The 27,352-nt window shown below is 41.8% G+C and overlaps 2 protein-coding genes across 3 annotated transcripts in view; one reads left to right on the top strand and one right to left on the bottom strand.

The window, feature by feature from the left end:
- Nucleotides 1-1,890: 1,890 nt before the first annotated feature.
- Nucleotides 1,891-6,683, bottom strand: IFIT5 (interferon induced protein with tetratricopeptide repeats 5). The gene is made up of 2 exons (XM_086751699.1): nt 6,511-6,683; nt 1,891-3,921 (listed from the first exon to the last, which is right to left on the bottom strand). Exons 1-2 carry the CDS (start codon nt 6,513-6,515, stop codon nt 2,484-2,486), a joined length of 1,443 nt encoding a protein of 480 aa, XP_086607825.1. The 5' UTR covers nt 6,516-6,683; the 3' UTR covers nt 1,891-2,483.
- Nucleotides 6,684-11,124: 4,441 nt separating this feature from the next.
- The window catches only part of LOC104473828 (putative lysosomal acid lipase/cholesteryl ester hydrolase), a 177,955-nt gene continuing 161,727 nt past the window's right edge, over nt 11,125-27,352 (top strand). The window contains exons 1-9 of one of the 2 annotated variants that reach the window (XM_086751701.1): nt 11,125-11,526; nt 13,295-13,415; nt 17,066-17,264; nt 17,665-17,774; nt 18,402-18,538; nt 19,986-20,132; nt 21,687-21,758; nt 22,830-22,901; nt 23,680-25,576. In XM_086751701.1, coding sequence (XP_086607827.1) covers nt 11,422-11,526; nt 13,295-13,415; nt 17,066-17,264; nt 17,665-17,774; nt 18,402-18,538; nt 19,986-20,132; nt 21,687-21,758; nt 22,830-22,901; nt 23,680-23,913 — 1,197 coding nt within the window. In that variant the 5' untranslated portion in view covers nt 11,125-11,421 and the 3' untranslated portion in view covers nt 23,914-25,576. Of the gene's footprint in view, nt 11,527-13,294; nt 13,416-17,065; nt 17,265-17,664; nt 17,775-18,401; nt 18,539-19,985; nt 20,133-21,686; nt 21,759-22,829; nt 22,902-23,679; nt 25,577-27,352 lie in introns of those variants that run through there. The other variant, XM_086751700.1, reaches the window with a different exon arrangement.

The raw sequence follows: 27,352 nt of genomic DNA, 5'->3' as shown, positions 1-27,352 counted from the left end.
TTTAGAATGTGCTTTTCATTCATAAAGGAATACTTCCTGCAGGGTTATCTTCACTCCTTTTTTCCCTGCACTGCTAGCGTAGGCTCCAGTGATATGTTCATACTTGGGTGTGAACTGGGAGGTGTTCAGCTTCTCTGTGGTTGTGGTTTTGCCTATTGGACTTGAACACTGCAAAACGTATGTTTCGTGTTGTCCGCTTCCCCAAGCTCAAGCTCAGCCCTGTGTCGCCAGGCCAGGCAATGCAGCAGCACCACCCTGTGGGAGATAACATTCCTCCTCATTTACAAGACAGTAGGCGAGAACTAGAAGGCGGTTTGCACAGAGCATCCCCGGGTAGTACTGCGGTCCAGAGCAATCCTCTAGAGCCCGAAGAAGGTAAGGCACAATAAATAGATTTCTTGCATCACTACACACCACAGTCAGCTTCTTCGCTATGGAGAAGATTGAGCCGCCATGACTCTTCATAAAAATTCAGGCTCTGTTTTTTTTTTTTTTTTTTTTTCTCAAAATACTTCATTGCTGCTCCTTATTTCTGCAAGGCTCATTTTCCTGGAGAGAGGCCCTGGTGGCAGGGTGTAGAGGGGAGCATGGATGTGCCACGATGGCTTCAGGAGCCTGCACCACCTCTTCCTCAAATTCTTCCCTACTGCACTCTGTGCCCTCAGGAGGGTTTGGATGGGAACGATGCTGATGTTAAAAGCCTCAAGACTGAGAAAGGCAGTGAGGTTGCCTAACAGACCGTTTTGCCCACACAGGTGAGCTCAGGGCCATAGGTAGTCACCAGTTCCTGACTTTAACCTTACTGTTCCTACTAGCTTTCAGGAGAGGTGGATCAGTCCCGCTCCCAGTCCTTCCTGTTCTCCTACCTCCATTTTCTTTCCCTAGGTAGGGTCACCTTTCTGAGAGAAGCTGGCAGGTGGCTGGAAAACAAGGATGGATTTTGCTCCAGCCCTTTCTTAGGAAGAATATATGGTTGTATTACGTATACTGTTAAGCTCCTGATCGCTTTTGCTTGTATTACAAAAGATTCTTTGAGGGATAGCTGAGAGGGGAGAGGCTTCTTGATGTTTCATGATCTGGTGTCATATTTTACACTCCTTCAGGCCTGTCATCCTGTCTATACATGAGACTGCTGTTGTGGGGGCAGGAATGTTCTAGGATGGCTGGAAACAAAGGTTCACATCCTTCCTGTTGGGCCCTGTCACCAGTTCGCTGCATTCTGTGCTACTGGCTAGGGCTCAGAAGTGTTTTGGAAGTACATAATTGGTTCTCCCTGAGCACCATGATCTGTATACCAAGGGTAAGATGCTGTGGAATTAGGCCAGCCTGCTGTAAAGAATACTGACTTTTAGTTGGATATCCAAAGACAATCACCTCCTGCACCTGTTCTCTCTGTCCCTTTGGCCCTTTCTTCCACTCATGTAAACTCTGTAGCCACCTGGCCCCCTTTTCCCACATGCCCCTTGCATTCTGCTGCCCTGCTCTCCCGTGCTCATGCAACTCTGCTGTAGCTGCACTCTGCCTTCCCTGCCCAGGTCAGTGCATTTCTTGTGTGTGTTTTCTGCCCCTGGCTTGTCTCACAAGCATGGCTGCAGAGAGCCATCCCTCTGGCATATCTGAGTTTGCCTTTCATTCCTTTCCAAATGTTTACTGTAGTGGTTCCCGAGAGCGTGATTTTGGGTAAAGTAGATGGATGTTGTTTTGTGCACAGTTTAATAATGCATCTGAAGCTGACTTTGCTGAGAGTTTGGGAAAATAAATGGGGCTGTCTCCCAACCCTTTCATATCCTGCCAAAACTTTATCCCTGTTGCTTTTTCAAATGGCCATTTCCCTTCCTTTCATCTACTAACATGAGAATTGGTCAGCAGAGAGATACCGGAAGCAACAGCTGATGGGTGCTATGCTCTTTAATGGTTCACAACAATAATACATGCTTTGTAAGCTTTCCAGTGAAATAGACAAACAGTGGCTATTTTTCATAGTTAAACAACATACAAGATAGTAAACTGAACAAGTCTTCAACAAAAGTTTCTTCTAAATAACACTGACAAAATATTTTTTTAAATATTTGAAACAGCATCAGAAATTCCATTTGTGTATATCCACTTTCAAGTGGATAGATGAAATACTACAACATGATTCCCATATCTTTTTCTCAGTACAAGGTAAGATCTGATTTCCAGCTTAGAAGTTCTGTGTTGGACAGACCATAGCTTAAACACAACCTTTATACGAGCGTTACCATTGAAGACTAAAGATAGCTTAGCTATCTTAGTCTTTCCAAGCTATGCCATGGGTGAATAAACAAACAAATAAACAATCATCATCTGCAGTTTCTACATTTATACTAGAAAGCGATGCCACCAGATGTTTCATCTGGTTATAACTTCAGCCTCAAAAAAAAAAACAAGAAAAGTTTTGAGAATCTGTTGAAATGTGCTTGAGCTTGGGATCTTTTCGGTGTGAAGGATGTCTGGGAGCTTTAGCTTGAGATGGAAAGTCGTAGCTCACATAATGCACTCAAATATTCTTCATTGTCAGGATACAATGCAAGTGCTTTCTCATAGCACTCAATTGCTTCATGTTTCTCACCATTTAGATTATGAATGAGTCCAAGTGTACCAAAATCTGTTGCACCTCCTAAACCTCTCTGAATTCTCTGCTCCAACAATTTCTTCAGAGCATCTCTGCAACTGTTTCTTATATAAGACTCTTTTTCAATTTTCAGCCCTTTTACATAAGCCCTAATGGCTTCAGATTCTGATTTCATATGAAAACGCTGAAAATTGCCATAATTGTAGTAGAGTTGTTGTTTATCATCGTCAAATAGAATATTTATCTGAAACGCTTTCTGAAATGTCTCTTCTGCTTCTTCATACCTCTTTCCTAGTGCATACATGTTTGCTAGGTCGATATGGGCAGAAAAAAATTTCGTCTTTTGCTCAGTTGCTGTTTTAAAATGAAAAATGGAAAGTCGGAGGAGTTCTTCCACTTCTTCTTGAGGTGGATATCTTGTAGTCTTTTTCAATGTAAGCAGCTTTGCTCTATGGCAGAGTCCTATCTGGTGATGCAAAAAGGAAGATTTTGGTGTCACTGCTAGGGCCTTTTTCAAAATCTCCAGTGCCTTGTCCACTTCTCCTTTCCTTCTGTAAAATTTAGCAGCGTATCGCAGGAGATAAGGAAGATCAGGGGTTTTCTTCATTGCTTCTTCAATGTAGTTCTCCCCTTCATCAGCTTGCTTTAAGTCCTGAAGTTTTAATGCAAGTAATGCCATAATGAAAGTATCTTTTGGATTCAATTCCACTGCACGCTTCAGAGGCTTGAGAGACAAGCTTTCATCTTCATATTGTCTGTGAAAATAATCTTCCAAACGATACATTGCTATTGCATAGCCAGTGTTAAATTCTGGGTTATTTGGTTCATGCTCCAGAGCATTTTCGAAGGATTTCTTTGCTCTCTCGTAGTATATTCTCCCAAACTTTAAAAATGACCATCCTTGCTCAGCATAAATCTCTGGAAGCTGAATCTTCCATTGAGCAGTAGTTGAAAGCGCTTTGCAGCTGTTTTCCACTTTGCTTACATAAGTTTGAGCTTCTTCATATCTCCCCATGTGGTAATAGATCCAGGCATAGTTCCCCCACGTAACAAGACTTCTCCTGGCAATTTCATCTGGGTGATTTTTTTTAATTTCTTCTTCAGCTTTTTGGAGATTTCTCAGGGCATCCTCATTTGAATTCTTTAAGTGGCATACATAGGATAGTAGATTATAATTTGTGATGTTGGATTTTATTAAAAACTCAATCTGATTGCCTATTGTTTCCTCTAGCTCATCAAGATCCACATGCTGCTTCAGCAAAGTCCATGTAAAATGACATTCTAGCTGCAGTAGGGAGCTCTTCAGGGAATTCTTGGAAATGGCACTAGAAGAAATCAAAGGAAAATGTACTTATACTCCATTTGGTTTTTGCTCCTTTTGTTTTTAAACCAGGCATAATGCACTTCAAAAGTGAGGAATACCTTACCTGGTGCCATTAGTCAACAGTACTACAAACAAACCAAAGCTATGCAAAGCCATAGGTCTAAAGAGCTGAATAGTTATTTTAGCAATTCTCCTTGCCAGTGTAAGAGAGCATCTCTTACTTAGCAACAGAGCTGGTGGACTGGATGTCAAAGAGGAGGGCTAGTCTCCGTGGTAAAGCTGGCATACCTCTGAGCCTCAGGAACGTATTTCCTATGCTGAGAACAACTGCTGAAGCCTGCCCAAAAATAAAAAATGTCCCTCAAAATATAGAGAACGTGATATACTACTTTTCCCATGTCTCTATATATTTTATGGTTTGAATTATAAAATTCAGGAAATTAAAAATGAAATTGTCAGTTGTTATTTGTTAGATCATAGCACCATCTAAATGTTATGGTTACACTGATGTAGCTGGCACCTGGATCCCACCAGTCTCCCCAGTTACTGGCACTTGGGTGTACAGGCCCCTGAGGCTGCAACCTCACTCCACGTGCAGGTACAGACCACTCACTCACCCTATGGATCCCCAGAAGCTGGCTTTGGACATCCAGCAGCTGATCAGGGATCTTCTTTCTACGCAGGGGCCTCCCTCCCTAGACACACACACAGATGCACGCATACTGACCGGACCCTATTTACATACAACCGGTCCTTAATATCCCTTTCCCTCCTATTTTTCAACATTTGTTTGTTCCCAAATCTCTCAGATTTCTCGTTTCCCTGCCTTTGGTCCCCTTCCCAACCATCCCATAAGAAGTCTCGCGCTATCCCTGAATGCTTTTCTCTGCATCTCGTAATGCATCCCATATCCCTAGGCAGTTTGGACTGTAAGGCACTGCCGTGGGGCTGAGGGCCCCCTAGAGCAGCCCTGGGAGGGCTGAGTAGGGGCTCGTGGCCCTGGCTGGGGCATTGGGGGACCCCCGCCTGCCCTTGTGCCTCTGTGCTCCTCTGTCTGTGGGAACGGGCTGATGGCCCTTGGGATGCGACTGGGAGCAGCTGCGGCAGGGTGGTATTTAAGTTCCCCCTACTGCCGTTGCCTGCCCGTGCCCTTGTGTGGATGTGCAGATCAGCTTTTATCACACAATCTATCAAGGACAAACCTTTACAACACAGAGGAGATGAAGCTGTTATGCTCTGCCTTGAAGAAGGAATTATACACGACTTCATAACTGAGGCTTCTCAGTCAGATCCTTCTTAGTTATAAAGACCTCTCCACTCTCTCTCATGTAAAACCTAGAGGGTCTAACAGCCTGCGTGATACAACGTGTGCTGCTGTTCAACTGCACAATCAGAGGAGATGTCTTTCAGATGAAAAAAAAAAAAGGAGTGAGTGGAAAGACTGAAAAACTATGAGGAGGCAAATCAAGGAGGAATTAAGAAGCAATTCTTACAGGTTCTGGGACAGTGGGAAGGACACTGGCGAAAGTGACACTGAATACACGTTTCCACCCAACCCATCTGTCACAGAAGTACTGGAGGAAGGTCAGATTAAAAGGTATTTACAAATGCTGTTAATGCATGAGTTTGTCTTATGGAGTTCTTTGCCTTTCTCAATTAATCTCCTCTGCCTAATTGATGTTTTTGATTGGTATTAACAACAGTTCCTAACTAGAAAGCTGTATGTGAGGTAAATACAGTTCTTCTGGGATGAAAAGGAAGTGAAAGTAAGTTTCTGCTATTATCATTATCTTGTTAGAAACTACTGGGCTACAGGTAAATACCACAGAATAGATACTGGCTCCCAGATCAGCAGGAATAGCTTGAAACACTTAAGTAGTCCCATTCAATTCAAAATGACACCTGTGTTGTTTTTTATTGCCTCAGCTGAGAACCATGACAACATCCATGGCTGACAACAACGATCAATGAGAAGACATTTGTGGAAAATGAATATTCATGAATGTCACAAAACCAGGTTTGTGATGCAGATTGAATACAATTTAGCTTAGTTCAACACATAACTGATAAATGCGATTTCCAAAGTTGTCATAAACATCTTAGCTTTGCCCTGTTTGAGTGGGTGTGGGGGTGTGTGCCTCTATGCATGCATGACAGCCTTTAGAAAATTTTACTCCTGCTCTTATGCTCCAAACTGCAGCCCAGAAGCTTCACTGCCCTGTTTGCTGGTCCTCACAGCAGTAGAGATCAAAAAGTAAATTTTCAAATGCGTCAGTGCCACTCGCCCATTTGGCAGGCACCAGCTACGGCTGCAGCCTGGATTTCATCCCTGAATTGCATGTCCACAGTTTTTCTGACTGTTAGTTCTGTTCAAAAAGGCTGGCCCTTGTCAGAAAAGCGATAACATTACAATATTCAAGAACATCCTTACTTTATTTTGATTCTTCCTGTAAATATTCCGTAAAATATTTTTCTGCTGTTTGGATCCCCAAAGTCCCTCATTGCTTACATTTATGTAAATGATAAGCATTATTTTCCTGTGGCATAGCAAAAAAAAAAAAAACCCAAAACATCTGGATTGCTTGCTTACCTCATGGTTTTCCTTCTCTGCTCACTTGCCTTTAGATAACTTCAAAGCCAAAGGAGCGCAGCTCGCTGCTGTTATTACCTCCCTTTTATGTGCTCCAGCCCTCACGTGGTCTGTGAGTAATTTACCGGGAAACAGAAAGCGAAACTTCAGTTGATGTCTGAATCTGCAAGAGAAGCTGAAACAGCCACCAGCAGGGAAACAGAAACTTAGCGAGCCCTTGAGCTGCTCTTCTCAGCCTGGCTCCGTGCCACGCTGTGCAGAATGTGGCAACAGCTCCTAATAGCTCCCAGCGTTTACTCTGTTCAAATCCAGAGGTGTCGGCGATAAGGAGAATATTTCAGGCTAGTACAGGCTGACCTGGTTAGCATGCATAGGCTGGGGAAGGGTCATTTGCCCCTCCTGCCTGTGCTGATGCATCTTTGCACAATTTTGCACCGTGCTTTAGGCTCCTGTTTTATTGGTATTGTATCATCCATGTAACACTCACACAATATCTTATCGCCCCTGCCTGCACTCCCTTGTGCCGTGTCTCAACATGGCAAGGTCTCTGCTGTTGTACCAAGCCTGTATTTCTCTGTGCTGTGTCGTTGTGTAAGAGTATGAAATATCTCATCCTACCTAGAACAATTGTTCGTTGCTGCTCTTGACATAAAACTGCAGTTGTACTGTGCAAAGATAAACTAAAGTAAACCGAATTAGATACGGACAGACAATTAAAGAAATTGCTGCCACAGCTGTGCCAAGCAAAATAAAGCTGCAGGCAGGTCAGGACGAGCTAAAACAGAGCAGGCCTGGCAAACCCTGGTCCCGAGGCCATGCAAACTCAGTGCAAAGCTCGTGGCCTGTTGCTGGCAAGAGCAGCGCTGTGTTACAGGGCTACATGTTAAGAGAGGTGGGGCACAGGTTGCGTACTGGAGCTCCTATGGCTATAAACAACTCACTGATGCTTAGTTTGAAAAAAAAAAAATAAATGCAGACCTGGTTTGATAAAATTGATTTTAGGGGTAACAAAGAGATCAAAGAAATAATATGTAACATATGTACATGGCACTATAGATAGTAAAGTCAGATGAAACTGCAGACCAGTGAAGAAGAAGAAAGATGTAAAAGCATGATAGCAAGCATAAAAATGACACAAAGTGGATCCCAGGAGGTGGAAGAAGAAACCATCAGCAGCAGCATCATGTTTCTCCCAAGAAAGGATGTCAGTGGCTGATGACTGTTGGTGTTTTTCCCTCCAGCAGCCTGAAGCTACTGATCTGAATGTGCAGAGGAGCAACCTCAAGAGGAAGGAATAGAAATGAAGAAGTGTCCATGCATGCATGCATGTTTGTGTAACAATTTTAACCATGATATTATTATTGTGACTTTTTCTGTAAATAAGTACTTTAGTTGCATTATTATTCTTTCTCTTTTTGTAATAATTAATCTAGACTAATGATAATTCTTGCATTAGGCTAAGATTTTCATTACACTAACAAAAAATTTATTGTCTTTACCTATCTATATCAGATTTGCTTCCTCTTTACCAATAAACAAGTTTTGCTAAGTAACATCACAGAACCTCTCTCCATTCTTGAATCCACTCAATTTTTAAATGTGAGAGCATCTTGTTAAGAAATATGTTTAATTAGATACTATCTAATGCCCTTTCATAATTGCTTTCTGTAGAATTTGAGCCCTACCCCCTCATTTTGTAGGGATAAGCAAAGAAAAATGCATATAAGGGTGCTTCATGAGGCTTCTCATTGTTCCTGGTAGGACAGTGCCACTCCCCTTGTCTTGTGAGGTTTTTACTGGAGGATGTACAAAGTTGTCCCTCTGTCCTAACAAGCCAGAAAGTAATTTATATCAAACCTCATTATCACCTCAGAACTGCTGCTACTGCCATCATGTTAAATATCTGCAATTACAGACAAGAATTAACAGTATTCTATGTTTTTATTTATAAATTCATATAATCTCTGATTGCCAATTTGTATGCTTTCAAGAATTTTAGGTTCTGGCTTATAAAAGTTTGTCTTCTGTGATATGAACAGTCCGTATCCCCACCCTTACAAGGGTATAGGAAGCATCTACGTAGGGTGGAGGCAACCTCTGGATCTGGCGGTAAGCTGCACTCATCCTCCGGGTTTGGCCAGGTCGTGGCTCTGGCTGGCCGGCTCCAGTGACCCTCGGGCTGTCCAGGGGGAAGCTTGGGGAGTCTGCAAGCCGCTGAGGAAGCGTGCTCACAGGGAAGGCTCCCAGCAGCGTGGGAAGTTTCAGCTTGCGTGGAGTGAATTCCCCGTAGACAGCAACTTTTCAGGATAAGGTTGTCCTTTCCCTTCTTTCCTAAACAAAACAAACAGTCCTACAGGCTTAGTAACACATATACTTCTTGTGTCTCATTTAAGTGGTTTTTATGTGTGTGTGTGTGTGTGTGTGTGTGTGTGTGGTTTTTTGGGTTGGAGCTGATGTTTCAGAGCTCAAGATAAAGTTTAGTACAGCTACTACTCTGAGTAACATTCAACTTTCTAGCAATCAGGTATTTAACAGGTGGAGAAAAGAGGCAGTGAATTGGGAAGGGAAAAAGGATTAGGGTATCTACAGAGGATCATGCATTTTATGGAACATAAATGTTGCAGGTAGTTGTACAAAAAAGTATTCAAAAGCTTTCTGCAAGACCAGAATCAAACGTGGACACTAATATTTACTATGCTACTAAGTGTCTATGGGTTTCTTGTCACTGCTTCTGTCCTTGGTGTCTGTTTTCCTTGGTACATTGCTTGGTACCTAAGGGAAAATGCAGGAATTTTCCTTCTAGAATGGAAAAATTTGCCTTAGTATTCGTATTTTTACAAATTTAGTCACATCTATATGCTTTGGTTTGACACAAATGCCTATTGCATAAAATAAGTGCAGGAAAGTGCTTGAAATAGAGTAACTGAAAGTAAGAGAATAGTTATGCAACATCTTTTTGCAGCCATCTTTGTAGCTCGCTTGACACAGCACGGGAAAATTCAGAAATACTTCTACAGCCCTGCTGCTTTCACTTTGGGGAAAGCTGCAGCTGGGCTGACTGGTGTCAGGGAGAGCTGCGTTGCATAGCAGCAAACACAAGAGCTTCCTGGAAAACACTTGTGCAGAAATGGGCTGGAAACAATAACTGCATTCAGATTTAATACAAAGACTTTGTTTACTTGGGATGTTCTGTACACATCCAAGAATAGGGAATGGCTTCAAAAATATCTTTAAATTTTGGGGTGAAAACTCATATCTGTACATTTCCTTGGAGCTGAAATGGATACTAAATGATATTAAAATATTGCAAATTAACTATACCATAGTAAATGACAGCATCCACTATAAATATCCTATTTAATGGTAGTTTCAGTTTAGCCTAGTTTAGCATACAATTACTGTTTGTCAGCAGCAGTTGTGGCATTTTATAGCTTGGGTTTTCCCGTAGGAAGAAAAAGTACCCTGTAATTAATTTGACAGCAATATTTTTGCTACCCAAGTTCTTTAAAACAAAACGACCCAAGGAACGGATCCGGGAATGCAAAGGGTTGCGTAGTGTCACTTGTATGGAGTGATGTACCCATGTATCAAAACAAGGAAATGCTATGAAAACTTCAATGATTTTTCAATTAAAACCTTAATGCTTTCTAAATAAACAGAAAGATTTCTGTTCTTGACACACTCCTGCTCTACCACCGTGTATTTTGTATCAGGTTTCTGTATTAGTCTGAAGATACTACTGTGGATGTCGTAACATGAACATTTATACTATGGCATCGACATCGAATTTGGTCCAAGTTTTTGCAAGCCTGGTCAGACGTCCCCTGAGCCACAGGCACGCTTTTCTGGGAAATTACAGATACGCCACGCAGTGCCAACGAGTTGCCTCAGAGCACGGCGACAGAACAGGTTTGCAGGGAGCGGATGGTGACCCTTCTGGAGCCGCGTGCCTGCGTGTAACTTGAGCCCACTTGTATGAGATTGTAGATGTTCAGACTACGCTTCAAAGACGATGGATGGATGATCTGTTTGTGTAGGAGTAACAGTGATTGCCGACAGCGCTTTATATAGTCCTTGCAAAACATCGGCTCTTCCCGAGGTGCAGGGGTGCAGCACGTCGGCGGGGCAGCCCCGGGGACGCCCCCGCTGCGGGGCCAGGCTGAGCCCCCTCCTCGCTGCGGCTGCTGCCGCTGTCTGCCTGCGGGCTGCTGCGGAGGAGCAGACGCAGAAGACGAGGAGGGCTGGGAAGCCAAGACGATGGGTGCCGTTCTCAGGGCTGAAAGATTTACGGAACGCGGAGGAGGGGGGATCTACACCGGTACTGCTTGAGAAACGCTGAATCACGCTGGCTCCGTCAGCCTCCGGCTGCGCAGCCCCGGCCCGCTGCTGGGCGAGGGGGGCCGGCGGCGCACGGAGAGGCACCGGCAGCCGTCGCCTCCGGGCGGGATCCCGCCCCACGGGGCCCGGCGGGCTGGACCGGGCGGCCCCTGCCGCCGCCGATAGGCCGAGCCGCCTGGCCTGAGCCGGGGGCCGGCCTAGCGCCCTCCTCCCGCCCCGCCGCGCTCCGCTGATCCGCGCTGGGAGCGGCGGGCGGAGCCGGTGGCGGCGGCAGCAGCAGCTCTCCGCGGAAGGCGCGCCGCCCCGCTGCCGGGCCGCAGTCAGCCTGAGGGGAAGGCGCGGAGGGGTGCGGGACACCACCGGGCGCCCAGCCGCTCGGGGCTGGACAACGCCTCCAGTCCGCGGCTGCCTCCCGGCTGCTGACGGGACCGCGGCCGCCCCCGCCCCTATCACGCGGTCCCGTGCCGGTCGCGGCGCCCGGCGGAGGCGGCACAAGAGCCTCGGCGGGGCCCACTCGCTGCCGCCTCCGCCGCCACGAGCCGGGGCCTCCCGCTTCCTTCGCGCAGGGCCAGGATGCGGAGCTTGGTGGTTGCCGCTTTCCTGCTGCAGAGCATCGCCGGGCTGGGGGCGTTCGCCAGAGGGAAGAGAAATGTGGACCCCGAAACGAACATGAACATCGTGAGTGGCGTGGCCGTGAGGGGAAGAGCGCCCGAGGGTTGTCACCGGGTGCGGCCGCGGGCTTGTACCGGGGCGAGGAGGGGAGCAGCGGGGTCGGGCGGCGGGCGACCCCTTTCCGGCTCCGCGGGCCCTGGGCAGCTGCGGGGAAAGGCGCGGGCGGCTTCAGGCGCTGGTCAGCGGCCGGGCTGCTGCTGCTCGCACCCTCTGCTTGCCCGTCCTCTCCTGCGCCTTCCAGGTCCTCGTCGGTCCCGTGTTGCCTGTGGCTGGTCTCTCTCATGTATTCCCTGATCCAGACCTGTGGTTTTTTTGCTAGAGTCCGGTCACTCGCTTTCTTAACTGCTAGGAAGGAGCATGTTCATAAGCATACTGGTGCTGCTGGCACCGTGCTCCCCTGTTCTTACCCACAGCCACTTTTCCCATTCGGCATTTACTCTCTTACCTTTGTTCTCTTTCTGCCGCAATAACTAATTCCAGAAAATACTTGCTGTTAGTAACTGGTATTAGTTGCTCTTTCCTCTGCCCCATCTAAACTGTGCCTTTTTTTTTTTTTTTGAGTATGTGAGAAGGTATTTCAACCTAGAAATGTTTAAAGTCTGTAAGAAAAGGAATGCTAGAGTCATCAATATCGTCTAAATATCATTTTCAGGACTGAAAATAGCCATTTAGTCTAAGGCTAATGGCATTTGAATGGAATTTAGTCTTAAAATCACTTTGCAAAGTTGATGTCACTGTGGATGATTGAACATATGTTTAAAAGAAATAGCATGATTAGTTAAATGCTCCTCTTCCTTTCCCAGCAGCCTACAAATAGAACTCCAATCGTCTCTTGCATCGCTTACATTTTCTCAAGGCACGGTTGGTATCATAAAACCAATTAAATGGCAAGTTCTCTGTCTTAATAGAGTTGCATCAAATGAAAATAACGTAAAGCCCGAGACAGAAGAAATGGGAGATACACTTGTTTAATACTATAATTTTTAAAATAAGTTTGATTTTTTTTTAATTATTATTTTCTTATTTGGCCTGTCAGCAAAGTTGCTTAAAAGCTCTGCAAGAGACATAAAGTTTGAGAAGGAAGGTGAATAAGAAGTAGAATATGAAACTACAAACTGAGGTAGCCATGTCAGCAGCTCGCACCTGTGAACAGTGTGACTTTAGCATTTTAAAGTTGCTGTGTTTGTGATTCATTTCAGCACATTGCCTAAACATGATCATGTTCTCTGTTTAACAGAGAATTAGATATAAAGTCCAGATATAAATCTGAAATGTTTTTAAAGAAGCCTTTTCCTCCAGGAGAGGTGAACTCTTCCCTCCTTCTCTTCTGCCATATGCTGCTGTGGTGCCAGTGGCTTTTTGCTGTCCTCATTTGTTTGTTTTTGGAAGATACTGCTTCCCTTGCAAGCAAACAGTTCCAACTTTGATCTGCCAAATCCATGTCTTGGTGTTTTGCCCTGTAATAATCTCCTTTTCAACACTTTGGTCTCCTTTCTCACTGTAAGCAGCACGTGAGTAACTAACATGACAGTGGATAGGGACAGGCTAGGGAGCCCTCCCCAATTCCTAGGGTAAGGTTTGTGCTCTGGCTAGTTCCTGACTTTGTACTGGGATAAGTCTCATAATAAAACTGGTCTGCATCGAAAGCACATTCCTACCACATCCTTTAATTTTGCATCGCTGCCTTTGGAAGGGACCCAGAGTACTTTGCACATGTTAATGAACTGAGGAGGCTGGCAGTCTGACTCCGAGCCGGTTTCTTTTATTTCTTCAGAGTCAAATTATTACCTTCAGGGGATACCCTAGTGAAGAGTATGAAGTTACGACAGAAGATGGATATATCCTTTCTGTTAACAGAATTCCTTATGGCAGAAAAGGCTGTGAGAAGAGCAAAGGTAAGATTTATTTCTGCTTGGAAAAATGGAAAGTAATGAAAAAGCTCTCTTTGATTTATAAAACTTTGTTCCTGTAATAATCCAGAAAAGTATTAGAGACTGTATGGCCTATGCAGTTAGAATGTTTTGTTGGTGAATATTATGGCCAAAATAGATTAAGCACATGTAGAGTGACTTGCGTAAAGGAAAGGAGGAGTTAGAAAGATGTATTTTCTTGATTTTTTTTTTTTTTTTTTGCAACATTAATACAAGCCCTTCATTGTTGTTTGATATTTTTTTTTTTGAGGGGGCTTGGATTTTCTAGCAAGTAGAAAATAGGGATTGAAATTGTTGTTTTTCTCAAGTGTCTTAAAAAGAGGTTGATTTTACTGTTGTTGGGTTATCTCAAAACCACATTTTAAAAACTGCTTCTTTATAACAAATAAGTTTGTTAAAAATACCTGACCATATTCAGAATTAGGGACAGATCACATGCCTCTGGTGAAATATAACTAAACTACAAGAGTTCCCCATAGAATGTCCACAAAAAATAATTATTAATTTATTTCTGCATAACATGATAATTTGTTTCTTAACTTTAACCTCTCTGAAGCCCCCTTTGCTGTAAGGTACTGCATACTGCTGAGGTGTCATATTTTATACAACTGCTTAAATAGGGAAAACATAGTAAGAGAAAATCCCTTCAGAATATCTTGAGTACAATACATTAAAAACATACTGCAAATTAGGATATGTAACAGGTTGTGACAACAGTCAGCCCAGACCAGATTGTTTTATGGATGTGATTTGATGGGGGACTGGGAGGAGCATTGGCCTGTGGCACCAGAGCACTGTTATAAGCTGTAAGAATTAATGTGAAAGCTGATAGAAAACCATGGAAGGGATGCAGGTGGTGTATGGGGAGGAGATGGGGGAGAAGAAGGGTAGGGGGAATGTAAGCTGGGGCTGAAGGGAGCAATATGGACCAAGGTTTTTGCAAGGATGGCATGCTTAAAAATGAGACAGAAGTATGTGGAAGAGGAGAGGTATGTAGCCTTTGACTTGCTATGCTCGCACATTGTGTACAGAAATATCTGTATCTGAACAACAGTAGTTGAATTTGGTATCACTTATGTTGCCAGTCCTTATTAAAAGGTCCTACAAACAATCACATGCATACAACAGCAGCCTGTTTGCACAGAAACTAAGGACTGCCTCAGAACTCTTTGGACTGACAAAAACTTAGGATGAGAGGTAAGAACATGGAGCTCACAAAAGAAATTAGTGGTTGTCCTATAGCCTTGGGTGTGAACAAGACCTGTAGAAAAACCCTCGCCTCTGCCAAAGGCCAAGCAACTGGCTTCCTGAGCTTATCTGTTGCTTTGGTATGAGTTAGGGTGTTTGCACTGCCCGCTGTCTCTCATAAGGTGGGTGTGTAAAGATGAGTGCATGGAGGAGGCCGGCCAGACCTGGCATATGTCTTTGCACTTAGGAATTTCAGAGAAGCCCACAGGAAGAAGACAGACTGCCTTTGTACCTGTTGATTTTGTTGAATCCTTCATCGATGACATAAGCAAACAGAAGTTTCCTGACCTGTGGGAATTCTCCACATTCCCTTGCCACACCCTCGACCCCAAGTTCATGTTTTGCAAAGTGCTTTAATTTTAAAAACAAAGATTACTGAGCACATTTGGGGAAGTATGATGTCCTAGGAGAATGAAGATTTCAAAGTTCATGTTGATCTTAAGTTTTTATAGACTTGGTATCTTTTCTCAGAAAGATACCAATGATGTGTTAGTGCTGACTTAGTGTATATATGCTGTAATTCTTTTGCAATACCTGTATAATGTGAATAGGATCCCTTGGAGTTATGTATCACATGATGTTTTGCAGCAAAGCCTACAGTTCTTCAGCTGAAAAAAAAAAAAAAAAAGGGAAAATGACTGGAGAACCTAAAAGCAAAACATTAATGATTTTCGCTTTTAGTGTTAACTAAGAATCCAACCCAACTGCATAGCAAGGATAAGAAGGGTATGGAAATAAGTCCCTTTTCAACTTCTTAGGGGGACAGTGAAGGGAACAAAATGTTTAAAGTAGTTTAAAGGTCCAACTGTTCTTATTCCCCCTCTGGGGTTTTTAGGATCAGAGGTAGTATGAAATTATTATTATCCTAGTCAGTTTGTCATATGATTGTGCAATTCACATGCAGATCTGGTGACTGGTTGGTAAAGTGAAAAAGGAACTGACAGAAAATTGACAGAATTAAAGCATTATAGTGATTAAACAGTTTTCCTTTTCCTATGTTATAAAACATGCGAGTTGCAGCTTGAGGAAACCTTGTTCTTAAAAAAAAAATCAGCTGTTGGCTTTTCTGAGTTTAGTAGAAGCGAAGATGGTATCAAAGCTAAAAGTGAACATTATTGAAAACAAATTTAATGTTAGGCTTGAAAATCCTGAACACTATTCATATGGCAATGAAGTATTACTGCAGCGGAGTAAACGGTGGTGTTGAACTCTACTGACTGTCTCCAGTGCCATTTTGGCACTGCTGGAGATTTGCCCTGGTTGCAGGGAGAGCACGCCACAACATTTTCTTAACAAGATGGGAAAAGCAGGCAGTGACAAGTTTCCTCATTGTAGGTATAAAGGCTGCCAGGAGGGAAGAATATTGCTCATTTGGATTTTGGAAGCCACAGTAAATATTTATGGATGTGGCCTGGAATGGAGGGTGCAGGTGACAGAAACAGTTGTGATTTTGCTGTTTCTGCTGGAAGATCCAAGTGTAAATTGTCAATGGAGGAAGTATTGCATGAGTTTAGTGTTGTAGTAGAATGATGTGTCATTGGAGGAGGTAAATTCCTGTCTAATCTCTTCCATTGAGCTGAAGTTACCAGGTTACCAGATTTCAGTTGTTAAAGCAGAAAAAAAAATCACCTGTGCTACTGCAAGATCCAGAGTCAGGTCTTTGGATTTTCTGAAATTCATGCTTCTTCTAAAGAATTACATGTTATTTAATTTTCTTTGTGTAGAAGTGGGAACCTTCAATTTTTTTAATCTGTATTCCACATAAAGGTGTCATTTCCCTTTTCAAGATGGGGAGGTCAGGAGAGAGGCTTGCTGAATTCCACTTGGGTCTTGACTGTGGTTCTTTTAACTACTTAAGTCAAGGGGAGAAAGTCCTTTGAAACATAGATTCCTTTGTTGGTAATCCATACTGCTCTTCAGGTTCTGCTGGAGCTTCGGTAATGGAAGGGAATTGCGTAGAGATAATATCAGTACCAGTTGTAGAGATATCTGCACCTCAGCACTCTAGTTTGGCATTGTCTTAACTGGAAAATAAAGATCTCGGTATCACATATATGGGAATGGCTTCCCCAGGTTTAGGGGCAGGGCAAGGATCATAAGTAGTTTAGCTGTCTCTGTGTTTGGGCCACTTTGCTGAATATTTGTGAGCTTGAAACAGTTGTAAAGGTTACTTGTATTTTTTTTGTAGCTCCTGGTTTTCTCATGTTTGCTTATTGTACATTCAAGGAGTCTTTTGCTCTAGTTGGGAAACTAACAAGTTGTTACCTTAAAATTCTTAATTATAAAAAATAACTTTTTGTGAAAACACGTGATTTTGTGGCACTATGAGTACTGCTATATTATATGATAAATGCCTTATTTTTCAGGTCCAAGGCCTGCTGTGTTTCTGCAGCATGGTTTGCTTGCAGATGCCAGCAACTGGATCACAAACTTGGATTATAACAGCCTCGGCTTCATGCTGGCAGACGCTGGCTATGATGTATGGCTGGGAAACAGCAGAGGAAACACCTGGTCCAGGAAACATACACACTTCACAGTGAAGCAGGAAGAGTTCTGGGTTTTCAGGTATCCTTGTCTTGCTAAAGAAACTAGAGAAGCTACACATGCTGTTTGCAGGCAGGCTTCTCTTCCTCTCTTTGCCCATCATCTCAGTTCAGTCACATTGTGAATGTGTAAGATTATTTTTTTTCTGGTGACACGTACTGTCACATATGTAGGGGCAGTAAAGGGGGTTTTGTATGGTCAGTATGATGTCTTGAGAAAGCCTTTGTAGGTGGTCAGTAGAACGTTAATTGCTTTCACTGGTGTTTGGTGTGAAGATTCAATCACCAGAGTTTTCTGCTTCATCCCAAGGAAGCTTTTCTTTCTGTCCAAACAACTGATCTGCAGTGCTGTAAAGCTCTGTGCAGCTGTTCCACTCTGCTAACTTTACTTACACAGCTGACTTTTTATCTTTGCTTTGTAGCTTTGATGAAATGGCTAAGTATGACATTCCGGCATCAGTGGACTTTATTTTGAAGAAAACTGGCCAGGAACAAGTATTTTATATTGGCCATTCACAGGGCACGACAATGGGTATGTGAAAAGATGCATTTGTTAGAATGTCTTGTGTTTGAAGTTGTATCAAGTTCCACATATGTGGTGTAGGGATGAAAAATACGGTTTTTGAAACCTACTGCTTCTGGTTTTTGGCTGCTTCCTGGAATATTAATCAACATTAAAATGAAAAGACTTAGCCTTTCTAAGTTTACTTAAAGTGGGAAGCTGTGGAAATGATAAATTGAAGTGACAGGTAGCCACTAGTACAGTTTCTATTAGAATAAATTGATGAACTATGCATAATAAAATTAGAATCATCAGTCATGTAGAATAAAGATTCCCATTTCCAGAATATTCTTTCATATGTAATGCCTGGCTCGAGTGCTGTTAGATCTGCAAATAAAAAGAGCTAGAAGAAGTGTTGGGTTAGTTAGCATGAACTTGTTTTTCAGAAGAAAACAAATCCTTCTGATTTATCTCATTTAATTTGTGTTCTGTAGTAACTAGATCAATTTCCAGTATCTAAACTGGTCCTAGATACAACAATCAAACTAATAATACTTTTGCACACTTTATCTTAGATTTTATAGAATCACTGCCAGTTAAAATTTTCATCTAACTTGTGTCAGTGAGGTTTGTTAATTATTCTCATATTGTTTACAGCTTTCGTCGCTTTTTCAACTTTGCCACAGCTGGCTAAGAAAATAAAAATGTTCTTTGCCTTGGCACCAGTAGCTACTGTCAAGTTTGCCACTAGCCCTCTGGTAAAATTGGGAGTGTTTCCTGACCTGCTACTCAAGGTTTGTATTTAAATGTAAATATTTTAAGCCAAAAGAGGTGTCCCCCTTTCTAGCTGAAAACAACATAGCAAAGAATGTTAATAGCTGTGGTTTAGAGAGTAACGTGTTTGACAAGATTACTGGGCCAATTTTTCCATAACAGTGCTATGGAAGTCAGCAGTAGCTCCTCTGGCTTTATTACTGTCTAATGAGTTAATTTGCATCAGTTTAAAGTAGTATTTATAATAACAACTTAGTAGATGGGACAAAATTAGTTTTCCATTTAAATTTTTCTAGAATTTAAGCTACAGAAATCACGATTAATTACGTAGTTGGTTGATTTTAGGAGAGTCATATGATAGCTTTATACAGAATACTTCTGAATTGTCATGAACTTTAACAGATTTGTTTCACAATTAACCATTTGGTATTGGAAGAGGATCCTTCAGAGGGTGATTAAGAGCAGCAGCTTTATTTAGATGCTGTGAGTCATCCTCTGGAGGAGTTTACCTTTCCCCAACATCAAAGGGAACGTAGGCAGACTGGCAGGCTGCCCTAAGTGCTGGAGGTCAGACATTGTGAACCCTGCTGTGTGTCATTTTTATCCATCACTTTTCTTTTCACCACCCGTGGAGAGTCTCACACAGAGCTGTTTGTTCTGTGAGATAAACCCTTCCCTAACCTACCTTGTACAGATTTAATGCGTGTTTGTTTGCGTTATTAGATCCCTACTCGAAAGGCAGTTAAAATAAAGTGATACTAACAACTGTGATCTCCTGTTCCCCGACTAATCAACTTGTCTAATGAGAATAGCAGCTGGTCAGTGCCCTGTGCAGATGTTCATGTTGTGCTGAGGAACTTGATTCTCATGGTGACTTGCAAAAAACTGGAGTGCAGAAGTACATGACAGTGACAAACCCATTGGTCAGGCGTATCTTAAAGTTCTGTGTCACTTCTAAGGAAGTTCTCAGAGGGCCATTTTCAAATACTTGGGCTTTAAAAAAATACTCGTCAAGAGGAAGTGGCCACCACGGCTCATGCGACTTGTTTTTCTTGCAGGGTTTGAAGAGAGGAAGTTGCAAGTACAACTTGCAAGTTGCAAGTACAACTTCACATATTTTAGCTTTGAACAATTCTAATGACAAGAAGCTGTACAATATTCCTGTAAAATACTGAATTTAAAATTGATTTGAATATGAGATTAGGTTTGGAATTCTTGAAAGATTGTCCCAGTTCCTGTGTACTTTTTGTGGGGGTAGTGGACTGCATTATTTGTAGCAGCAGTGCTAACCGTGACCTTCCCCCTGGACTGTAAACAAGGCTGATAAGGAGATAAATAATTTTCATATGACACACCTGTCACCAGTGCAACTGGAAATAATTACCTTGAGAATGTTGTAGTATAAAAACTAAACTCAGGTTGTTCTGTGCAATTACATGTTTGTCCTATGTGTTTGTTATTTTGTAGGACATGTTTGGAAAGAAACAATTCCTCCCTCAGAATTCTTTGCTGAAGTGGCTTGCTACCCACGTTTGCACACACAGAATACTCGATGACCTTTGCGGCAACATATTCTTTCTTCTGTGCGGTTTTAATGAGAGAAACTTGAATATGGTGTGTTCTAGTTAATTTTAATAGCTAAATTATTGTGAACTGTAATACTGTATAGACTGTGTGTCACTGTACTGATGGTCCTTTACATGTAGTTAGAAAACCCCTAACAGCTTCTTCATCATATTGACTTTGGATGAATATCCTTCCTTGGTATAGATTAGTTGCCCAGTTGGGATGCATAGAATTAATCTTTTAAAATGTTACTGGAAAGCTAAAATACGTTATTTTAGATCTGCTGGGGAAGTGAGTAAGACCAGTGAATTAATATGATGGTGCAAGTATTTAATTCCTTTTGCAAGGAAGTGAGGAATAAAGATACAGTTTTCAACCATTTTCAAAAGACCTTTCGAAGTTTTCTGATCTGTCGGTGAATGTATGCAGTTATTTACTCTAGGACCAATTTCTGATCCTGCTGATGGCTTCATCTGTGGTCCTAGTTCCAAAGGACTTGTTCATAGGTGTCATTTTGCTATCTAAAAGCTATTTAACAGCAACTGGTGTGACACCACCGTTTTTCATAATGCTTCTTAAAGTGTTTCTAACTACCTGAAATCAATAGAAGCTGGTATCAGTTTACCCATAGAATTTTTTTATTGGAGTGAGATAGAATTAGCATAATCTATTTCATCATTCTGTGTGCGAAAGTATACATTTTTTGTGTGTTTTATAGAATCATAGAATGGTTTGAGTTGGAAGGGACCTTTAAAGACCATCTAGTCAAACACCCCTGCAAGGAGCAGGGACATCTCCAACCAAATCAGGTTGCTCAGAGCCTCATCCAGCCTGGCCTTGAATGTTTCCAGGGATGGGGCATCAACCACCTCTCTGGGCAACCTGTTCCAATGTTCCACCACCCTCATTGTAAAAAGTGTTTTCCTAATGTCTAATCTAAATCCACTTCCCTCTATTTTAAAACCATTACCCCTTGTCCTATTAGAACAGGCCCTACTAAAGAGTTTTTTCCCGTCTTTCCTGTAGGCGCCCTTTAGGTATTGGAAGGCCGCTATAAGGTCTCCCCAGAGCCTTCTCTTCTCCAGGCTGTAAGGTGAAAGTTCAGGTCTTATGTGTTTTCTTGCCCAGCACATACAGTTTTCATGGTTTTAATGGTGGATAATATTTTTTTTTTCTGCCAGGATTTAACTTTCCTCTGGGTATTTTGTACTTCAAAACTCCAAGTGTATGAAGCATTTTGGACTGACAGCTACTAGTTTAGATGTAGAGTAACACAAGGTTTCTCTGAAGGCCCATCTAAAAATTAGTGAATGTGCTACTAATTCTTAAAATACTAGCACTTTAAAAAACGTATTCTGAATATATAAAAATGCTTAAGGGATATCATTATTAGGTTTAAAATTAATCTTTAAAGTTCTGCAGTTAAGTGTAATTAATCCCCCAAACATTTGAACCTTTTACCTCATCTGTATATGTGGCTCCCGTTAACTTTTGTTTATAACAGTTGTAAGAGGAATGAAAATTTTTCTGTTGTTCAAGAAGCAATAATTGGTAGAGCTGCTGCACTATGAGGAGTAACCCATGTTAATTATCTTGTTGCAGAGCCGAGTGGATGTGTATTCAACACACTGCCCTGCGGGGACGTCTGTACAAAACATGATCCACTGGAGCCAGGTAGAGTTTCCAGAATCTAAAATGTCCATGACTCTGGCTTGTTTGTAGAATATCTATGTCTCTGATATTTAAATGGAATAAAATTCCAAAATATATGTGCAGTGTAGCCCAAGTGAAATTCTGGAACTGCCAGTTGTCAGAACGGCAGCTGTTCAGTGCAGCTGTTGTGATGATACTGACGTATGGTGGCTCACCCCTCTCCCCTGTTTCTTTGAAGATGTGCTAACTGTATCTTCAGGCCAACAAACAATACAATGGAATAACTTAACTTTGAGAGATTCTGTAACAAGTATTTGCTCCCCTTTCAGTAAACCCTGTTTTGATTATAAGTGATATTTTTAGCCAATGGAAAGCAGCAGGCTTTCTGTTCTGTTCTATTCTGTTTGGTTTCATTTTATGTTTTGTTAGTATATTTTGACTTTCACCTCAATGCACAATTTCATGCCTGTGATGCTATTGTGCCTGAAGCTTGCTCAGCAGGCTGATAAATAAGACATTTGCCATGGAAGCAGTGGTCAGTGCTAGTTGTAATCTTGCAGCTGGACTTGGTCATCTATTCAGAAGCAATGTGTTCTGAAGCTGTGTGTACATATCTGTTCAAGTGTTGGCTTGGAAGGAAATTTGTGAAGATTTTTTTTTTTCCCCCTGTTATATAGACTTCTGTTTCTGAAAAATACAAGGAGGTAAATCGTACAGAGTAGACTTTCTAAAGAAAGCTCTATGCTGTGTTCAAATACATTTAGACAGCAAAGTAAATATTTCAGGAGTAAGCATGGAGCTGACACATCCTGGCTTTGGATACACTAAACTGTTTTCGTTAATCTTTCCTACCACTGCTGTGAAAGAGTGTGAAATCTTAAGGGACAAAGTCTAATAGTATTGAATGTTAATGTTTCCCAGTCCTGTGGTGCTGGGCTAAGCAGTGACACTTGTCTGTGTTAATACTTGGCATTTCACTGTTTCTTGTGTTAGTTGCCTTTACCAGTTCTCTAGATGACCTATGCTTTTTTATTCCTGCAATAGAAGTGTTGCAGTTCTTCTTTGTATGTATGAATATTTGTTTATATCTAGGCTGTGAAGACTGGGGAGCTCAAAGCTTATGACTGGGGAAGCAAGGCTGCAAATATGGCTCACTACAACCAGGTAGACTTCTTTTATGGATGTATTACAATTCTTGAGTGTAACAAAAAAAGTCATTGGCCATTTCTCTGGGTGCTGTGTTTATGCTGCATGCTAAGGAGACACTAGTGTTACCCAGTAACCAGACTGGAGATCTGTCTTTTCAAACAAATGAACAAAAAAAGACAGGACTTAAAGAGCTGTGAGGTAGTCCTAAGTTGGGATGGAGCCCAATGGGATGGATACAAAGTTGTGATGGCACACTGTTTCTTGAGAGTGGTCCTGCCTGCCTAGATCATGAGATCTCACTGCACTTCTCACATAAAGGCATGGACTGTTAATTCATCTTTATTGCTTATCTTCAGCCCATTTAATCTCCATGCATATTTGTTTCTAAATTGCTGTGTGCAATACTAAAAATATTTTTCTCCTTGTCACTTCAGTGGCTGGGAAATATTGCAGTATCATACTAAAAGCGACTGCTATTCTGGAAGTATTTGATTAGAGTTTAGAAATAACTTGACTGGGATGCATTCTCTGAGACTTCTGCTACCCTGCTGTCTTGTAAACGCCTCACACCACATCTCTACTGCTATGCCTGCTATAATATTGCAGGACTTTTGGAGTTACATTTTCTGTTGAGTCAGAACTCCATCTCCATCTCTAGCTGCCCAAGACAGGAAGAGAAAATTATAGTTTGACACATTCTTCTTGCGTTTGCTAGTATGTTACACTGCAGTGTAGTATCACACTGAAGACTCGTTCTTTCTAATGCTTTTGTTTTCACTTTCCCCCTCCTCAGTCTACTCCCCCTTTCTACCAAATAAGAGAGATGACTGTACCAACCGCGGTGTGGACTGGTGGACAGGACTGGCTGGCAGACCCCAAGGACGTTGCTATGCTGCTCACTCAGATCACAAACTTGGTTTACCACAAAAACATTCCAGAATGGGAACATCTGGATTTCATCTGGGGCCTTGATGCACCTTACCGCATGTATAATGAAATAATTAACATGATTAGGAAGTATCTCTAGACCGGCATGGTATTTCAGGGTATTAGTTCACCAGGAATTTGTCTTTTTGGAACGTATGCTTTTCTGGCAATAATGCTACATTGTTTATTTATGATGCATTTTTAAAATGCCAGCAATGACTACTGAATTGAATTCATATTTGGTTTGTGTTTCTCAGTATTATCTCATGCAGAAATCCTCACTGTATCCTGCTGATTTTGCACACAGTGGCATGATACTCAAAATGTGCACCATAGGAGTATGTCGTGCATATAAATTTAGTGACATGTCTGAAAGACAAGTTAGTCCATTCTGCACCTCAGGTGCTTGGCAATTAAAGCAACAAGTATTTCACTGTGCATGAAACACTTCCATTTCTCAGTATGTTGCCATTTCTGAGAACTTTTCAGAAGTACTCTTGGTACTGCAGTGACGTGTTTAGTGCTGGTACTTTAAAAAGCACTTTGATTTTTTTGCTGCATTACTATTTTAGCCATCACATACAGACTAGCTACATCAGATGACTTTCTTTTTAAATATTGTGCAGAAGAATTGCCATGAAGCCAGAGAAGATCACCACTGTCAGTTAAAATCTCCTATTCTGGGACTGAATCATTGCTGCATTTTTCTTGATTTAGTGGTGTTTCCACAAGCATTTCATGTTTCACGTACCAGATTCCTGTGACAAGAGAACCAGTTACAAGAAATACCACTTGCAGTTAGCTTTGTCAATAGGTTATGGCTTTCAAGAACAATGTAACGTACTTGTGCTTTGTTTTCTTTGCACTGACCACTAGAAAACAAGCTCCTCCAGTATACTACTGGTGAGGGAAGAGACAAAGTATTAATTCTATAGCTTGAGTGACTTTTCATCTTAATCAGCTCCTGCTTTGAGGATCTGTTTACTTTTTAGCTGCTTATATGGTGCTTGTCACCATTGTGTTCAGGAACTGTATAACACCCTGAGGAAGCCTGGCAGTATTAACGGCAATTTCCATTTATCCCCATTTCCATTTTAAAATCCCCCATTTAATGGAGGGAGAGGATTCACATCTGCTTCAGGGGTCTGACTTGGGAGCTGTAACTGTGGTATAGGTGCCTTGCTCTTTCCGTTGACTATGCAGAGGACTTTGGCTCCTCTGAATTGCACAGAAGTTCCTTGCCAAATGTAGATGTATAAATAATCTCCAGAGTTAGTTGCCTCAGTCCAGATGATAATTTCTGTGCCAGAGCTGGAGTTCAACCCAGATCTCTGTCAGTAATCCCAAGAGGAAAAAAAAGCCTTTTCTACATGGCATACAAAATAGTGCATTTTAAACTGAGGCAAACTGTTTTTGTAAAAAAAATAAAAATAAAAAAAAAAAAGCAAAAAGATGCATAAAGCGTAAGTTTGTTTGGGTTTTTTACTCCTAATTCAGACTCAGGGAATCCTCAGGCTTTATTTAAGGAAAAAGTGGTTCTTGATATTTCAGTCGTGATTCCCAGCAGGGCCTCTAAGTTTCCTTTATATTTGTAGCAACCATATTCGCTTCGCCTTGGTGTGCTGAAAGGAAGTTTCTGTACGGATCCAAAGTGGCTAACTGTAAGTTAGTTGTGATGGTGTGTGACACAGCAAAAGCCATGTGCATCATGTTTATTAAGCTTGAGATATTTCAATAAAAGTGAGACCTGCTTGGAGTTCTGAGCAATGTGTTCTGTTTCACTTCTTGTTGCATGAATGCATGTGAATCTTTGAGACAGAGAACCCAGAGAGCTGAGTCTGTTTTTCACAACTGTTCATCCATAGAACAAGTACAATACAAAAGTAAAATAGCCAAGTAGTCTTCCATTTTACTTTTGCCCTGAGAGAGACTTTTCCTAAGCCTAAAAGACTTCATGTTACTTCATGGGACTTCTCTGAACCTTTAAACTAAGGTAACAATTGTAAATAATGGCTGTAATGTAAATTTCTAAGCCTCCAGGTGAGGCTCCTTTTGTACCACTGACATGGTGGAAAGCTTCTTGTATCACGTTCTTAAACCTTGAGTAATTGGATTATTTAATGGACTGTCTGGTAATCTCATAAATAGCATCTAACCACAGAGTAAAGCAGGGAACTAATCTTTGCTGTGGTGCATTTGCCATGATCACCCAGCTTTTGACCTTTGCCATCTTCAATAATACAGATGCTCAGGCTGTACCTTTCCATACATTCTGAATATAGTAGATGTGCAGTCAAGATAGCAGGGTGTTGTTATATCCTATGTGTTGCCAGCTTTTTCAGCTGATGAACCCCCTGCCTGCCTGGAAATAAAGCCAGAAGAGCAGAAGCTTTACATGGAAGCCGTTGTAGAGCTACCCTGCTTCACTATGGGAATTGTGAGCTGCTGTGCTCTCCCTGGCTTGCTAAAGTTACAAGCTCCATGTGACGCAAACTTGAGAAGGTGACAGTGGAAAGAAACATGCAAAATAAGACACCCTAAACATAGAGAAGAAGAGCAAGAAGCTTGGTCTAATGAGAGTGAGCAGTGACGAATTGTACATTTTTCAAAGCAGACCTTACATACTTAGTGCCTGTTCTATAGACACTTTTGTGTCTGTATGATGTTGAATGTTGGATGAACATCAGCTTTGGATAATAGAGAAGTATGCTAGCATAACAGAGGGCATCAGACACCTTCTGCTGACTTAGTCAGTCTCAGCACTTAGTGAAGTGATCAAACTATGCTAGAAAGCCACAAGAAAGTAGTCCCCATTCAGCTGATGGATTGTCACTCACAGACCCAGACCTGTGTGCATCTGAAGTGAACACACAACCCAGGGCTTTGACTTAGAGATGTACAACACAATTGGGTATATGCCCTTACATACACAAAAGGGCACATGTTTGTGTCCACGTGTTGTGCTTGGAACTTTAAAATTTTTTTTTTACAGCCATCTGAAAATACATTCATACTGTTGATCTTATGCAGAAGGCCTGAAGATGGTAGAGTGTGTGTATGTTAGTGATGCATACTGCATGATGTACCAGCTCAATGTAGAGCATTTTTACACTATGTAGTGATTCTGTAGCAAGTGGTAGCACTGGCAAAGGTTTACACATCAACTCAAACAACATAGAAGTGCCTCAACATAGGAAGCAGTGGTGAAACAGAGCTGCTGCTCCCTGGGGCCCTGCAAGAGAAGGAGTTTTGTCAGCTTGGGAACAAAATAAACTAGTTTTCTATAAATTACTCTTTATGGTGAGTGTTCCATACAAAAAAAAAAAAAAGGAAACATGAATACCTTAATACCAGGAAAAGTTAAAAATGGCTCTAATCTATAAGATATGAGAGAGAAATCTTGATGGAGGAATAGATTGTCTGATATATGATAAAATGTGGCTCTTGGTGGAAGATTTTCCTGTAATGAAAGCAATTATAATGTCTTCTGCCTTTCTTTGATGTCTTATAAAATGCAAACTCATGCTGCAGCATTGCCT

This window comes from Chlamydotis macqueenii, chromosome 7, assembly GCF_036417535.1.
Source record: "Chlamydotis macqueenii isolate bChlMac1 chromosome 7, bChlMac1.mat, whole genome shotgun sequence".
Taxonomy (NCBI): domain Eukaryota; kingdom Metazoa; phylum Chordata; class Aves; order Otidiformes; family Otididae; genus Chlamydotis; species Chlamydotis macqueenii.
The sequence above is the reverse complement of the archived record's forward strand: the minus strand, read 5'-3'. Positions and strand labels throughout refer to the sequence as shown.